This window comes from Gigantopelta aegis, chromosome 4 (genome assembly GCF_016097555.1).
Source record: "Gigantopelta aegis isolate Gae_Host chromosome 4, Gae_host_genome, whole genome shotgun sequence".
NCBI lineage: Eukaryota > Metazoa > Mollusca > Gastropoda > Neomphalida > Peltospiridae > Gigantopelta > Gigantopelta aegis.
This window is the reverse complement of record NC_054702.1, coordinates 114,732,598-114,751,108: the sequence shown is the minus strand read 5'-3', so window position 1 is coordinate 114,751,108 and position 18,511 is coordinate 114,732,598. Positions and strand designations below refer to the sequence as shown.

The following is an 18,511-nucleotide window of genomic DNA, read 5'->3' as shown; positions in this document are numbered from 1 at the left end:
CTTGTTGTGTTCAGGAGACCGTTCTGTTTGATAGTGGTAGTGTAATGATTTGGGGTGGTATCTGTGGTCAACAGCTAACAAACCTTGTTGTCATTGAAGGACATTTTACAGCACGGCGTTACATTGACCGGGTCTTACATCCCATCCTATTACCGTTCATGCAGCAGCTCCCCAGGATCTTGTTTCAACAAGACAATGCAAGACCACACACAGCTCGTGTTGTATATCAGTTCTTAACGAGAAACAACGTTAATGTCTTGCCATGGTCAGCCCGTTCACCTGACATGTCACCCATAGGACATCTGTGAAATCATCTTGATCAGAGAATTCGACACCGACCCAATCCTCCAATGAATAGAGACCAGATGATAGAGGCACTGGGGGAGGAATGGAAGACGATACCTGATGCCGTCATTAGACGCTTAACGAACTCTGTCCGACGTCGTGTTCGCGCTTGCATGCTTGCACGTGGTGGGCATACTCGCTATTGAAACATTGACCTTCATTTCATTACAGTTATAGTCATGTGTATTCACATTTCGTCATTAGTGATGTTATGTGAATTTGTTCATTTTACCTCTAGTGATGTTTGTGGACTGTGGTGTTTACATTTGATGGTTAATATTGTGTATACCAGTGTTCGCATCTCATCAAATTATAATAGTTTCAAAGTACAACACTTGCATCAACTTGTGTTTTGTGTCGTTTGTATTATTTAAAAAAAAGTGATAGGTATACTTTCTTTTCATCGTCAGATTATATACTTATAGCATATTCATTTATATACTTAGTAATAAAATAGACCAATAAACTGTTTTAAAATTGTAGTGTTTGTGTAAAATTGGGAAAGTTAACACCATTAAATCATACTTGGAATAGTGTATTCAGGCCACACCACTGTTAATTTATTGATTACAACATACACAATTAACTATATATTATATTGTGAATTTTCAGTGCTACTTTTATTTGGTAAGGCGCCTATGTTGGGTAAATGCCTGGATAAAATTTATATTTACCAAGTAGCCTTTTGCATTAGAAAATGTATATTCGCGTCACTTGTCTGACGAACAGACGAATGTAAATTTGACTGTTCGTCAAATAACGTTAAGCGCTTTATCCAGCGATTTGCCCCATTCTCAAAAAGTAATTAATCAATTAACTAATTAAAGAAGTAAAATATCAAGTTGTTGTTTTCAGAATCAAAACACACTGCCCAAACAATATGTGGGCTGTTACTCTGCTAATCTTAAAATGTACGACGTTAACATTAACTGCAAATCTGATGTCACGTTAAACGAGTTACTGGGGGTGAAAATTTCTAAAGTTTGTTTTACTGGTGTAAAGAAATGACTTATTCTGTTTATATTTAAATCAATTCATGATTGTATTAGTTTATTAACGAAGACAGTATGGTGGTATTGTGCAGCCATCTTGCATTACGGGGCATATGGAAATGTCATGATGTACTTTAGACCCCCAGACTATATTTAGGGACCCTGAAAACATTACCAATGATATATTACAAGCTATTTGGAAGGTAAACCCATATTTTGAAAAGGAAGAGCCTATCAAATATGATTAACCCCTCCCCTTTCTGTAACAAATATTGTATATGCATCTCTTAATATTTTAAAGTGTGACTGGTCTCAACGAACACCATCTTTGGGATCCGTTTTTACTCTATAATCTAGTTAGAAGACTACATTTACATTTCAATTTAGTACCTTATAATGCATTTCTTCTTCGATTTTGGATGGGTTTGTTTCGTAGCAGAGCTTTTCTAGTTCAACCAACCAGTAGAAAGGTGCAAGAGAGCCGTGCTAGAAAATCCATCTAGCACAGTATAGGTTAATGGGTCCCGTCGTTTAGGAGGTAGATGATGGTTGCTACCTGTTGATTACGTCATTGTGTAAGAAAATGTTGTACGTGACGTAATATGTAGCAATGCAAGCATCCTTCTTGTGACATAATATACATCAGCTGAGAGAGAGAGAGAGAGAGAGAGAGAGAGAGAGAGAGAGAGAGAGAGAGAGAGAGAGAGAGAGAGAGAGAGAGAGAGAGAGAGAGAGAGAGAGAGAGAGAGTGACGTCAAGGTACAAGAATAAAATGTAGTGAATTTGTTAATAATTATACAAATATTATGATGACTACAAAATATTTCTTGCACTCATCTTTTTGTAAACTGGCTTTCGGACACTCGGCTCAAGAAAATTGAGACATGTAAGAATATAAGACTCCATCATATGTGGTCATGTGGGATAGAAAAAGTACACCCGAGGTGGTGAAAATTTCGACCTGGGACGAGGCCTGGTTTTCACACATCACGAGTTGACATAAAAATCGTATTCGGAAAAACACCATGATATGGTCTATTTATTATATACATATTTCCTAATTTTTGACAATATCTTTCGCTCTTTGGTAATATCTTTCACTTATCCTATCGAAAACACGTAACGTCATGATATATTTCTTCCTATGGAACTTTGCCAGAAAATTTACTTTACCATAGACTTTTAAAAAGAAATTTGATTAAAATTTATCTTTATTAACATTTATTTAACAATACTGCGGTGAAAAAATACCTGATAAAGCGATCCTCTAAAAACTCCCACAAAAACAAAACGAGTCGAATGCCGTTAAATTCTTACACTTACACTCGATGACACTACATTGTGTCATCATTATTTAGCTTCGTATTCAATTTGTTTTATATCTTTTATCGTAATTCCACTTCGTATCCCGTTTTTATAGGTACAGTTGTTTAAATTACGTTTTTTATTTTTCAAATACGATCAGATGCATTGGTAATCATCAAATTTAAATACGAAGAACCGAGACAAAGGGAGATAATTTAATCATGCACTTTTACAAAAAAGTAAATACGACTTATATAGTTTCACTGTAGCTAAAATACAGTGAAAATATGACTTTTCACCAGATATGACTTTTATGGTTTCCGTAGATCTATATATTTCATTGCTATGTATATAATAAACTGCACTATCGTATTTACCCTGTTTGTTTCATGTTTTAAATAATATTTAAAAGTGTCTAATGACGTCATGTCACCGCCTCACATAATATGACGTCATATATTACCACCGACGTCATGTTAAACTCAAGCGCGTGATATCCCATGTAAGATATATAGAATACTATACGAGTTTTCGCTAGATATCATTTTTACGAAACGAGTGAACTTCCCAAACGTATCTGACCGAACGAAAGTGAGGTCAGATACGTTTGGGAAGTTCACTCGTTTCGTAAAAATTATATCTAGCGAAAACGAGTGTGGTATTTTATTTATTACCCTCCTTTAAATCACGCAAATTATGAAAAATAAATCAATCAATCAATCAATTCACAAATCGCAACTGACAATAACAATTTGTTGACCAAAAATCCAACCAATAAGAGAATAACAAGTGTTTTTGCAGTTAAAAACGTGTAGCTTGCAAAAGAAGCTGAGTTCACGGGAAACTAGTTATAACTTTAAGGTCGACGACAGTCACTTTTCGCGCCCTTGTTTTGGCTTTCTTTGTACACAATAAATATAGCATATCTTTCCGTAATTTCACTTGAAATCAATATTTCGTAAAAGGTACAATTTTTCAATCACAGAATTTTCTTCAAACACATTCAGGTGCTTCAGTAATGTTCGAAAAAAAAAAAAAATCAATAGGAATTTTGCATTGGATTTTTTCCAGCATTCTTAAAACGGAAACGTCATGTACCCAGTCTGTGTTTATTGTAAGGAAGTGCAAAGTGACGACATTGGAATTCTGACGTCATTCAAATTCAAAATTAGCTATATTATTACAATGCATCGCCACATTAAAATAAAAACTGGTCTACTAACCTTGACCCCTGTTAAATTTCTACAACAAGCAAACAACGCTGTTTGCAGGTCGGCATATTTTACTTTTTCATAATTCTACCAAAAATATTAGGTTTAAGTTTTAAAAAATAAAAAACTACCTTTTGTCAAATATATCATATGAAAAAATTAACGTTGGATATGTTTCATTTATTGTGTACGAAGCCAAAACAAGGGTCCAAAAAGTGACTGTCGTAGACCTTAATAATGATGAATTCACAAATCACAACTGACAATAATAATTTGTAGACCAAAAATCCACATAATAAATAAAATGAATATGTTTAATTATTGTTCTATTCATTCTTTTATTTTTATTTTTTATTTAAAAATATTTCTCGCGCGGTCCAGTTTACATCAACTTTTAATGAATGACATTTGTAGTAAAAGTTGTGGATGTTACTGACCTTGACATTAATTATGAATGAAAAAAATAGTCCCGTTATGCTAATAAGGTCGCTGTCCAACCAATTGAAATTGACTCTGTTCCCTGTTGACAAATCAAAATACAGTTTGTAATACGCACCTGGTGGTGCGTACGAAATTTGTACGACACCGCTATATCTTCACCAGGAGGGTAATAAATATAGAATACTATACGAGTTTTCGCTAGATACCATTTTTACGAAACGAGTGAACTTCCCAAGGTATCTGACCGAACGAAAGTGAGGTCAGATACCTTGGGAAGTTCACGAGTTTCGTAAAAATGATGTCTAGCGAAAACGAGTGTGGTATTTTATTTATTAACAATTGAATATTTGTCATAAAAAAATAGAAATTCCTGCATTTCGAATATGTAAACATTTTACACTGTGGCGGAATGATATCACAAGACTGTGCACTACGGTATGTCCCAAAGGTCGCCGCTTAACAATAGTTTGTTCTACTTCCGGGGTTTTTTAAAATCCATATTTCGTCCCCAAACCAGTTCGCTACCTGTCTGGTCGTCCCAGTTTTACATATCTACATGTATATTTTTATTACAGAAAAAAATGGCACAAATGGTGTGCGTGATGGTTATGAAATATGTTTTAAATTACATGCATTTTAAAATTTGGTAGGCATGTGTAGTTTATGTGTACGTGATTTTAGTTTTTTTGTTTCTTTGTTTGTTCTTTGTGGTGGAAGGGTTTGTGGTTGTTATTTTTTTTTCATGAAAGGAAATAAAAGCACAGACTTATTTTATTTTAGAACACTGGATTACGTCTTAATTCATTCTTCAACAATATCTACTTCAATGTGGACTCGCAAATTGTGTATTGTGATTTAGAACAATTTAATTGCATTGACCAGACGTTGAACTCCCAGTATTCAGTGACGCATCATGGGGGCAAATAAGTATTGTGGAAGACGGGTATTACACGTGGGGCGAACTAAAAAAATTGGGGGCGAACTGTTCTGGGGAGAAGTGACTTGGGGCGGAACATTTGGTACCACTTTAATCTAGGTCAACACATATTTGAACGGACGACAATACGAATATTAACTAGAAGTATCTCTGGTATAACTATCGTTCTGTACTGTCCCACTTACCGGATTTGTCCAAGATCAGTTTTTATATTGACATGTGGTACGTACCCAGTGGTTGAACGATTGATATCACTCTGCCACATTCTTTTCCATCTATTTTAACCCGATCGTTCACATTAATTGTGGTAGCCATTTCGAGTTGCCAAATAAACAAAATCGGTAGCAGACGATACATGTTTACGATATTTTATTTGTGCATTTTATTTTTCAAGGTGTATATAGCTTTGTTTATAGAAATAATACATATATACAATATTCAATTTTATTTATTTTATATATTTTATTATTATTTTTAATTTAAATGTCTCGCGACATCCGATGAATGAATGAAATATATAGTAAAAGTTGTGGAATGTTGACAACGTAATTTTTCATGAATGAAAACAAAAGTCCCGGTAGACTTACTGTCCAACCAATGATAATAGCCTTGCTTCATTGTCAACCAATGAAAAGACGTACATCCGGTACGACCCTCGTGGTGCGTACCGTATTTGTACGACACCGCTATACGTTCACCAGATGGGTGATAAAAGCTAGTTACCTCATCCATCACTCGTGATTCGTCTGTTAGACCACGGTTATTGCGGCCGTTGAGTGACGGGTGTAAAGATCAACGACCGCAATAACCGTGGTCTAACTAGACGAATCTCTCGTAAAAGGATAAAAGTAACTATAACTTAAATAAAACAAAATTAACATTTAAAATGTTCAAAGATTTTTAAACGTGACGCGTGAATATTCTAAGGTGGCCTTTACAACTTAATGAATTATTTACTACTGACAAATTTGAAAATTAAATAGCAGAGCTCTATAGGCTGATCGACCTCTTGTTTCTATCTACGACATTTTAATACCTAATATCTTGTGTGATTTAATAATGAGCTGAGGTGTCATAAACATTTATTTCTTCACCTACTAACTGCCGATTATATGTCCAGGTTTATACATTTCGTTCTTCTTTTCTTCTCCTTTTTTCGCCGCTCTCTGACACATTTGTATCCAAATAACCACTGTTTCTATGTCAGCCACACTCACACGTATACCTTAAACATATTAAATCGTGTTTTATAAAATATCAGTGTTTAGCTTGAAGAAATGCATAAATAACATTAATTAAAGTCACCGTTATTATGAAAGCTTAATATTTGTCAAGTCTGTTGTTTCCATCAAAACGATGGAAATTATGTACCATATTTTCACAAAAATAAAACAAGTATGCAGATAGTTAAAATAAGGTATTTCAGGTGTGTATGCTGGGGGGTTCGGGGGGTTCGTCCAAACCCCCCGCTGAAGCAAATGGTCCGCTTTCAGAACTAAAACATACAGGTTTATACATATGGAGTTTCTCGTGGTGCAAAAACAAAATAGAAAAGGTCCACTTGGTTCATATTCGAACCCCCCACACCCTCCCCCCAGGTCCAGCTCACGCTACGCCCCTGTATTTCATCTCACATCTTTTCAGTCAGTGATGCGTCATAATGTAGAAACATTCAAGGGTGCTAGGAAATAATTGCTTTCCCCGCTCCTCGTATTTGGCGGTGAATTGTACTGTACACTCTTTATAATACTTCCCGGAACAAATTAAATTTGTGTATTTTTAGGCAATATTTGTTGGGTCATTTAGTAGATTAGTCCTGTGTAATGCTGATTTTAAGTTACAATTCTCAGAAACTTAAAAAGTACGTCCAAGAATGACCGCCAGAAATGAACATCTAATTATATTTGTTCATTTTCTCTGCCATTAGTCATAATCAGCTATAATTTTGTTCGTCTTTTGTTTCAGCCCCTGCCAGACCGGGTCCATACGACGACGTCAAGAGCAACACAACAGCCCCAAACATGACACTGTACTTCTACAGATCGCAGGGAATTGTTAGCAACTACATCGTTATACTGACTGGAGTTTCTTCAAACTACAATCGGACTCAAACTATATCTCCATCAGGACAACAAAGAGAAACCGTTTACGTCGGTGGCATAATACCCGGAGACTACTACAATCTGGAAATCATCGCAATCAGCTCTGGTGTTCGAAGTGAACACTACATCCACGAAAATATCCGTGGCGCGGTTAAAGGTAAATAGGAACTGACTCAGATCATAATGGATTTATTTAAATGTTTTAGCATTTTGGACATTACATTTTCAAACATCTTTTCTTTGAAATATCTTTTGAATAATAACGCCACACGAGTATGTAGATATAAATTTGATATTTAATATTTTATATTGTGTTGGCTATACATAGTTGTCCGTGAAGAACACTATGATAATAGTCAGTACAATGCATTTGATACATGCAGATAAACTTTATTTTAGTCGTGTATGCACTGGAACCCTTGCACATTATTTAGTTTCTTGTACACATTTTAACCAACTATCTGACTTGTTTTGCAGCACCTACCAGTGTTACTCATTTTTCTGTTTCCAACATCACATACAAGTCGATGTTTGTACAGTGGGAAGCTCCAGCTACTCCAAACGGTGTCATATATGGATATATTTTAACTCTACAAATACAACAAAGCCAGAGCTGCCAACAGAAGATTGTGTTCCGCTGCAGTGATTGTCCAAATATGAGTATGGTGAGTGAATACTAGTATATACCACGAAGTGTTGCTTATGTTAGGGGAGGTGTGAAATTGGAAAAAAAACACTTTTGATAGCTTTCATAATTTTTAAACAAATTCATATTTATATTATTTAATATGGTAACCGCCCCCGCCACCACCCCTACTTCTTTACATAATCCTCGAAGTTGAAAGTGTTCAACCCAGGTACAAAGAAACATGGATTTTCAATCTGTAATGGAATGTATCATGTTTTATGTAGTTTATAGTGTTTTACAGGGTGGCTGAGTATGTTTACCTGGTGAAAAACCACATTAGAAAATCCAATATGGCAGAAATCCAAGATGGCGGCATACATTTCAGTATGGCAGACACAAATTACTTACGCTTATTTCAACCAACCAAGAGCTTGTAATATATCGTTCAGACCCCAGAAACAGGAACCCAAAACACGTAAAACAAAACATTATTAAATATAACCCACATATTATACATAGTACCTCCCCCTACTTAAATAACATTCAGAACAATATTATAAAATTGTTCAAAACAAAATATATTTACTGTACCATTTATCTTACGAGTTGTTTTAAAATGTATGTAATGAGCGAAAGCGAGTTTGATACATTTTTAAACAACGAGTTGTAAGATAAATGATACTAAAGGACATGAATGTAGTATTCTAATTTTTACATATCTTCTATCTTTAAAAAAAGTTAAGTTTGAAATAAATTTAAACGTGTTTCTAAAGAAAACACTATTTACAGCCATAGTGTTCTTGTTAACTTATGGGTACAAAAAACTTGATTTCAATTGAATTTGTGGAGGGTTTTTTTCCATTCGATAATATGACACTGGTGACCTGGTCATCACCTAGGAGCAGCCAGTCGTATGTTTTTAAACGTTTATACACATATATTTGTTATATATTGGTGCTCTAAAAAACCCGAATGATGTTCTCACCAACGTGAGTGTAAGAAACTAATATACATAACATGTTTAAAGTAGGGAGACATTCAGTTCTGTTATTTAAATAATACAGACTTCTCAGTAGGTTCTTCACAGGCCCATATGAAGTACGGACCAAGGGACCATAAAACTTATACTTTGCCCTTCTGCATATATATGTAACCATGTGAGTTTTATTGTTTTAATGATGTTAGTATGCACAAAACACATGCAACTAAACCTCTGGCTAGGAGCTGTAGGGACATGCATTTACCTGTATAAACCTCTGACCTCTGACCAGGGACAGTGACGATGAACCAATAGACTGGCCAGCTGTGTTTGACCCAGTTGGTGGCTATTCATTGTCACTTACCTGACATTCTTTCACATGTCACGAACTGCACAAGCTAGCCACTCCCTATGTCAATTTAATCTTCACTGGGATAATTGACGTTTTGATGATTTTGATGATACCGCCCTAAAGCCCACAGCTGAAGGGCTTGACTGACTATATATACCACTATTCTCCGGAATAAAGAACCCTGTTAAACTCTCTTCACCGAGTCCAGTTATCTGTTCCGGGGGAAGTAATAATGGAGCCGACGTAGGGTCTGCAGACCTTGCTTTTTAAGGTGCGCGGGTGCGATCGCGCTCGTACAACGCACGTAATTTCAATCTGGCGAATGTGAAAAATAACGCACGTTACACTTAACAAACAGCGCACGTAAAATAATTTTGTATATTGATTGCCACTATTTACCTTATGTAGCTGATAGAAAGATCCGTTTAATAATACCAGAAAACAATGTTACGAGAACGGTAGCGTCCATGCAAGATTTTAATATATGACTGGTACTTATCTTTGCTATACAAATCGGAAAACACAGGTTTAATAGACATCTTCGAAGACGTACCAATCCGATCAAAATTCTTTACCTATTTAATTTATTATTAATTAGAAACGGTCCACTTTTGTAAGGTAATAGATCACAGCGTCTGATAAGGATAACTCATTTATACTGTTCATATAGTTATGACAAAAAGAGAAATGGGATTGAATTAAATAGTGGCTTCAGTAGCCTACACAAATGAACTTGTTACGGAAATCAGCGAGGTCGGTAAAATTGTCTTGATTAGTTCATAACCGTTAGCCTACAAAGCTTACGTAAGGTCCCGAAAATGGCAATCGTGTAATTTTATACTTTCTTTAAATTTTTTTTAGACTAGACGGAATAATAAAAAGAAGGAAAAGAAATGATAATAAGTATGTAGGAATAAGCCTAGGTATTTTTAACGTCTATTTTATTTTATTTTTTTTATCTTTAAAAAAAAATTCAAATAAAACTTCATTTAAATATTTGTATTTCAGCCAGAGGTTAATAAATGTGCATATGTTATTTAGATTTAGAGAATAACTAATGAGCTACGAGGAATTACGGATTATCTGTCCCGAGTGAATTAATGTTGTAAACCCGAGTTTTACAGCATTAATTCACGAGGGACAGATAATCCGTAATTCCTCGTAGTGAGTTGGTTATTCTCTTTATTACCCATTGTCAATCTTTAACGATTTTAAAAGTATATTTACGTTCTCGCTGCTGTAACAACTAACAAGCTCTACCAGCCATAACAATATATTCATACGCGCCGTTACCGGTGCACACCCAACAGTATCCACCAAAGAATAGTTCCAAAAAAAACCAGTCAAAATAATAAAAATTTTTTTTTTTTAAACATTTGTACATATATTTTGAAAAAAAAAAAAAAAAAAAAAAAAAAAAAAAAAAACAAACAAACATTTGTACATATATTTTGCATCAGTGTGCCATTCGATTCTTGCATTCGATTCTTGCGATTCTTCTACTACGGCTTACGATGCGGCAAGACGTGTGCGCCTGCTCTCTCGAGTTACCCCCCCCCCCCCCCCCCACCTGGGGGGACTCATAGCCAGTTATGGAGTGTTACTCGAATACCGCGTCACGTACACCGGGCCACGGGCAACCGTGACCCTGGTGTACGGTGACCCGGTCAAGAAGCCACCGAGGAAGAGAGGAAGGAGGAAGACGGACGCGCCAGGGATGGCCCGGGGGGGGGGGGGGGTGCAAAACCGGCAGCTCAACTGCCGGCGGAGGCCCCTTACGTTGGACATCCCCGGCACCGATCTACACCGGGGAGACCAGAGGATCCAGCCCAGCCGGAACCAACTGTCGAACCACCAGGGGCAGACCTTAACCAGGCGGTTATGGAGTCGCCCCCACAAACTCCAGTGAACTCAGCTTCCGGGACTCCTGCGATGCCACCTCCACCTAGGAAGAGTGCCGCAGTCGAGTCCCAGGCCCGATCGATAGCCGTTGCCAAGCGGAAAGCGATTGCGTCACCAGGAGACCAACCAGTCAAGCCAGGACCCCCGACGCAACCGCCGAAGCCTGTTGTTGTTGAAACTGAGGAGCAGTGGTCACTCAAGGCCGGCAAATTACCAACGCGCTACTCCCAGTTAGTCAAAACCAACATCGAGGACGTGCGGAGCTTATTCACACAACCGAAGCTCAGCGCCTTCATGCCGTTACCAGCAAGTCCGACAGAGGGAGAATTTTGTGTATGCGCCGTCACAATGCGGGATGGCCAGGGAATCTGTCTCACCGTACGCCGGAGTGGGAGCTACAATCAAGCACTGCTACTCCCAGAAATGGACAACCCGACCATCCATCGAATCATCAAAATCATCGCCGGGAAAGAGTATCGCGCATTAGCCAAGGCGATAGCAGGATCCACTTACCGGCCGGGCATCCCGCATTTTGACGCCTCCAACTTCATCGGCTCACCGTGACGTCCTCCCCTTTGCCAACATCCTTCACCTCCGTGAGTACCAACCTCCTTTTTTGGGCTAGTTAGACTTTAAACGTTTTGGAAGCAGTTCAAAATTCTTATGTTTATTTTTTTTATAAGTAGTCTAACGCATTTTACTTTGGCGCCCGTTCAATTGCTCAAAATCACCTTAAAACCTTTTGGATGAGCAGTCTTACCTACTTTGGGTTAAATTTTAGAGTCCAGACATGTTTTGGTATGCAGTTACTCTTCATAGACTTAGGTAAAAAAACAGGCTTCACCGAGGAATCGAAATTCAGCCAATCAGAGCACGGCTCCCACTCGGTGTACTTCAAGCTTTATGAAGTGTCTGCTATTTGGTACTAAATGGCTTTCTTCCAAATTCCGCCCACTTCAAACTTACCCCCCCCCCCCCCCTCCTGCTCCGGAGTTAGTCACTGGCGAAGTCAGAGGCTAAATCCGTAGTGGGCGTGCCTGAACCTCTGTGGATAGGGGCACGAGAAAATAGTTCCCATTCCCATTCCCCATATATTTTGATTTTTAATTCTGTAAATGTTCGTATCGTAAAAAAATATTTGAAGTTCGTAGTAATAGTTTGACCGATGAATGGAATCATGAATGAACAAAAAGTAGTCCCGGCAGTATGTAATTGCCAATCAAATCTTGTCTTTTTAAAGCCAGCCAATCAGTGACTGTAGAAGCAATCTGCACACTGTGCATAGATCGAAAAAATATTACCCCATATATTTGTGCCCATATGGGTAATAAATGTATATATGTACACACTATAGTAACAGTAATCAGTGATCATTTCTGACTATTTAATTTTTGTTTCGTTTGTTAGAAATTCACAGACCATGTGACTGGAACATGATTTGATGCGCAGTAGTCTGGCATATTGACCAATCGGAGCTATCGGGGTCAGATTATTTTTACTCTTGGAATTCTGCACGCACACGCTGGTCTACTTGACAACTTATTACGCATTGATGATGATGTCTAAAATTATGGGGTTTTTTAAATTATCTTTATTATGGCATCCCACGTTTGGAATAAAATCCTTTGCAATGACAGATTTTTTTCAGAGTTTGTGTATTTTGTTATTAACAACATTGAGACCGTTCTCGATCAGTGACGTAATGCCATCAGAGCTGTTTGTAACTTGTAGCGGTAGGTTAAATGACGTGTTACAAAATGTTGAGGGAAGGAGATTGGTTGCGTAATTGTTGAATTAAAACTACATTCCCTGGAATATTTTTATTATTTAAGCATATAGAACAGAAAATCCAATTACGTTTGGTGCATATATGACGCCGCACTCCGCATTGGTTTCACTACGCTGGCTTATCCAGGTCAAAAACAAAGCCAGTATTTTGAAAGTGGCACACTTTTGACGGGCTCGTACCGATCTCGGTTTTCATTGGCTTATCACAAGTATAGAATTCCCCAACAAGAGATCACGTGAGATTTCGCAATTTTTGAACAAATTTAACTGTCTTGATTGAGGGGTCGTCTCATATCTCCAAAACATATTTATATCCATAGAGGTATGGCACAACGCCTTTCCAGGGGTCGGTGAGTGGGGGATTTGCCTTGAAATTTTGACAGTGGCCAGCTGTTGGCATACGCGTTACATGTAAGGGGGTGTTACTAGGGAGAGGGTACTGTGTTTGATTTACGTAACATTTTTCAAGACTATATGTTATTTTTATTCATTACTTAGACCTAAAAAGGTGTTTTTTGGAAATGCGCGGTCAGTCTAGGATCGATCCCCATCGGCGGGTATACAAAAAGACCATGGTATGTAATATCCTGTCTGTGGGATGGTACATATAAACGATCCCTTGCTACAAAAAAAATGTAGCGGTTTTCCAAGGCGCGTGTGCAGGGATTACAGCGGGGTTGGGGTTATAAACTGTGTTGAGCGAAGTTTATATGGGGCCATGCTCCCCCAAAAAATACATTTCATTTTTTTTAAGCTTGGGCAAGTAAGGGTTTCGACCTCCAATACCCTCCCCCTGCACATGCACCCGATTCCTCGCTAAGATTATATGTCAAAATTACCAAATGTTAGACATCCAACAGCAGATGGAAGGAAAGATAGGATAAGTTTTATTTAACGACGCTCTCAACACATTTTATTTACGATTGTATGGGGTAGGATGATTATTAAATCAATATGCTGTATCTTTGATGTCGTTAAACACCCCCCCCCCCCCACACCCCACCCTCACCCGGTTTTAACTAAAGACTCTTGTACCGTATCCTCAACCGAACGTTCTTCGTACAGCGCAAGATTTCTCTTTTAATTTTTTGAGACGAACCCTACAATTTGAAATCAGCAAACGCACGTGTTAACTGAAAGTGACAACAGGCTGTCATTTGTGCTTTGCCGAGCTATGGCGGCACAGGCGACGAATCGAGCGTATACTTTTGACGATCTCCGTTCATAGCGAACACACACGAGTTTTTTAAAAGTGCATTTGAGCTTGTATTTCATATTTGTACATGATGTTATAATATGGTAACCAGAGAATGTAACTGCATCAGTGTATACATGTCATAATTATATTTCTATAGTACTACTCCTCAAACTTTTTAATAAACTATAACTCCATTCCTGAAAGGAAAAAGAAGTCAGACTACATTAATGAACCAAACAACATAAAATTAGAAGAAAACATTATTGGTTTATTGGTTCATTTTTGCAACATATGTCTCTACATTTACATGTACCAATTACTAAATTAATAAATGCTTGATTTTCACTCGCTTTAGCATTTTGACGAGTGCGATTTTTCACTCGCCTAAGCGTTTTCAGGTGTGTGATTTTTCACTCGCCTTTGTTTTGCAAAAGGCAAGGACTGGGACTGGGTGTGTTTTTAATACGAGAATACAATTATAACCCAGTCAGGACCCGTAACAGTTCATCTGCCAGTGGCCCACAGCTCCGGGACGTAGCTTCACTTGAGGGGGGAGTATGTAGTAGTGTTGGTATAAAGTGCTCCTACTGGCAGTAGCTAGTGGGAATTTCCCTATTAGCTCAGTTGGTAGAACGCTGGACCCTCGTACTGAGAGTCTGTGGTTCGAATCCCCTCAGTGGAGGTTGATATTAATCTGTTGCGTATATGTAATAGTCCATGATTTAATGTTTATAATATGAAATAAAATAACGATTTGTAAAACTGTTGATTTGCACAATCATTTTGTGGGAAATTTGTGTTTATTCATGTCATTATCTCTGTTCTTAACCTATTTGATAAGGCAGTAGGTAGATAGAAACTGCTTTAACATGCGTATTTCTGAATAATGTTCAAACACGCTCCTTGTGGAACGAACTCTGATGGCTACTTTGTCATTTATAGAGCTAAAACCGGAAACTGCAACAATCATCCAGTGTCTAGTGTTTATACTTTTTGTGCGTACTTATATTCGATTGAAGTTCAAGCGTACTGTACTGGGCACACATCTCAGCTATCTTGACTGTCTTTCCAGGAGAGTGGGTTATATATTAATGGTTAGTGAGAGAGATGTCGGTGTAGTGCAGACTTTGCTTTTTAAGGTGCGCGGGTGCGATCGCGCTCGTATAGCGCACGTAATTTCAAGCTGACGAGTGTGAAAAACGGCGCACGTTACACTCAACAAACGGCACACGTAAAATAGATGGGTATATTTATTTCCACTGTTTACAAAAATCAACTATTTTCATGGCTCATTTAGCTGATAGGAAGGTCCTTTTGTTAAAACAATAAAAATTAAAAACATGGCAGTGGCTTCCATGCAGTCGTTAAACTGGTATTTCTCTTTGTTGAACAAATCCGGAAATACTGATTTAATCGACAATTTTGGAGACGTACCAGTCAAAATTCAATCGGAGCTACATTGCCTATTTTATTTATTTTGGAGAGTGATTTTTCACTCGCCTTAGCATATTGAAGTGTGCGATTTCCCACACGCCTGTAATTTTCAAAAACCAAGGACTGTAGTGGCTTTACACATACCCATTAAGCTCGCTATAGGTGGGAGCCAAACCTACTAGCCTTATATCCGATTTCTTAACCACTACACAACCGAGGCTGGTGTAAGTCTGTGCTACTTGTTAGAACTTAAATTAGACTATTATTATTATAATTACCAATTTAGGATTATGTGTACAAAATATAGCTTACCAAATGGTAGATTCTATAGCTAAAACCTGTGTTTTGTTTAACGAAACCATTAGAGCACATTGATTTATTAATCATCGACAATTGGACATCAAACATTTGGTAATTCTGACACGCAGTCATCAGAGGGAACCCGCTATATTTGTCCTAATGCAGCAATGGATCATTTATATTCACTTACCCACATACATGAAAGCACGTAGAACGGCCTTTGATCAGTTGTCGTACAACAGTTGGAACAAGAAAAAACCTAATCGACCCTGCGAAGCAAGCACTCAAAGGGACACTAAGGCTTATGTTTTACTATTAGAGTCGTTTTTGATAACTGAAATCATACTATACTTAGATTTTATTGTTTAGATTATTCATATGTGTACATTCGAAGTGTTTTTGGTCATCCTGGCATTTATAATATCATAAAATGCATTTGTCATATTTTTAAAAATGCACGTGCGTCTGAGAAATAACAGTTATAGTTCAGTTTTAGTCTATTCTTAGAGGGCATTTTACCATTTCAAAGTCACAAACTCTTGTTTCACTCAATTGTAACTTTTTCCAAATGTGTTGCAGGTTTGTAGATTAACTAAACTTAGTGTTAATTTTCACGGGTTGAAACTAGGGTCTGTCCCTTTAAGTATTGACAAAATCCCAATACCCTGATTGAGTGTTGTTATTGTTTTTTTTGTTTTTTGTTGTTGTTGTTGTTGTTGTTGTTTTGTTTTGTGGTGGGGGGGTTTGTGGGGTTTGGGGTTTTTTTGTGTTGTTTTTTTTTTTTTTTTTTTTTTTTGGGGGGGGGGGGGGGGGGTATACCTGGCTCTAAAGGCATTCTTGCATAATACTATTTCATTATCCAACATCACAACGTTGTTCATTTGAACATTTGACATGCTGGATTTTTTTTATTAACGTTTATTGAAAATGTGATGCCCACGCGCACTTCTTGTCAATCAATTTGCGCTAGAGTAATGTCGTCGGATATATTTTATAGTGTTATTTTTATAGTGAATATTTTTCAATACCCAAATTTTTGGTAGTTTGAGGTTTGCTCGGTACGGTAAATCAGTATTGACACGATACCGATACCGAACTGATACAGTATACCGCCCAGTTATGCCAACTATCAGATTGCGTGTAGATGCAATATGTCCGATGCCATATAACCAAGTTTAAAATGTGTTCAGTGCATTGTTAAATAAATAATTTCTTCTTTTCCTTGGAAATATTATGATATAGGTGTTGACATATCGCAGTGGGGAGAGGCATTTTCTGTATCCTTAATGTGCTGCTTTAGACCGAAAGCCGTACATTCTGTAAATTACTTATGCCTTAATTGCTAATGTGCAGCTTCACTCCTAGTACAAAAAATAATAAATACATTTGAACTCCAGCATGTTTAAAACTGGATATTTTATTAACTTTAACACCAAGAGAACAATCAGACAAGTATTTTTCACCGGATTACTTACCATCTGCATGTCAAGAAACGTTCATGTTGTGATTGCACCCTTAGTATGTTTATTATAAATCTGAACGAGAAAACCGTAATACATGGTCAGAGCCTGATCTATGCACAGTGCAATCGAATGGGTATTTGGCTAAATAGTAGTTGATTCCATGAATCTCTATCTAGTGTTTCGTCTATACAAGGACTGCCACTCCCAGACTAGTTTACTAAATCAAAACTGGCACTGGTCAGAGCTCATTGGAATAAGTGCAGTCATATTGACATACATTTATGAATCACTGTCATAACTAACAGTGATGATATCAGGTGTTCGCGAAATGTGAACTTATCCTGCCCCGCAGGTAGCACTCGTCATGAGTACTGCTAACACAGATTTTGTCTGTCACTTCATCTAAATGCATATGACAGATAAATAAATAAATGTGCATATTTCACCAAAGAGATGAAAACGTATGCACAAGTTCAAAATATGGAACAGCATAAACCAGCATTTTGTGTGATGCATTAGTGATGTATCGTATTTAATAGATATAGCCTCCAAATGTCTACCATAAAACCTTTTGAATAAGTTAGGAAGTATTCTGGTCTTTATTATGTCTTAGAACCAGATAACTCATTACGTGGAGTTTCACTGTATATTGTAACCAAACATGAATTAATACTATAGCATTGTCATTTAAGGTGTTAAACACTTGTGCAACTTTAGTTAATTCAGTGGTGGCTTCACTCTTTTGTCAATGTGTTGTTGTTTTTTGTAAAATATGTATCATTATTATTACTAGATATATTTATTTGTAGGTTGATAATGATAAACATTGCAGCGATATTTCACAGACCGTAATCAACAAGACAAGAAGTTTTCTGAATAATCCCGGTGTTCACTTTAGTTATACACTGACAAATCTTCTTCCGTTCATGCTTTACACGACTGGAGTGATTGCTGTCAATGAACTTGAATACGGACCTTATGTAAAGTTACACAACTTGACTGACACAAAAGGTACATAATTTAATAAAATACCAAAATGTACGCAATTGTTGATTTAATTAGGTTTACACCATGTATTTAAACAATCATGGATTATAATAAATGGATCAAATACTTTTAAAAATACTATACTTT

The 18,511-nt window shown here is 37.1% G+C and overlaps 1 protein-coding gene across 1 annotated transcript in view; it reads left to right on the top strand.

Annotated features, from left to right (window-relative positions):
* The window catches only part of LOC121370197 (phosphatidylinositol phosphatase PTPRQ-like), a 135,695-nt gene that overhangs the window by 97,645 nt on the left and 19,539 nt on the right, over positions 1-18,511 (top strand). The window contains exons 9-11 of the mRNA XM_041495312.1: positions 7,197-7,490; positions 7,811-7,998; positions 18,187-18,388. Coding sequence (XP_041351246.1) covers positions 7,197-7,490; positions 7,811-7,998; positions 18,187-18,388 — 684 coding nt within the window. The remainder of the gene's footprint in view (positions 1-7,196; positions 7,491-7,810; positions 7,999-18,186; positions 18,389-18,511) is intronic.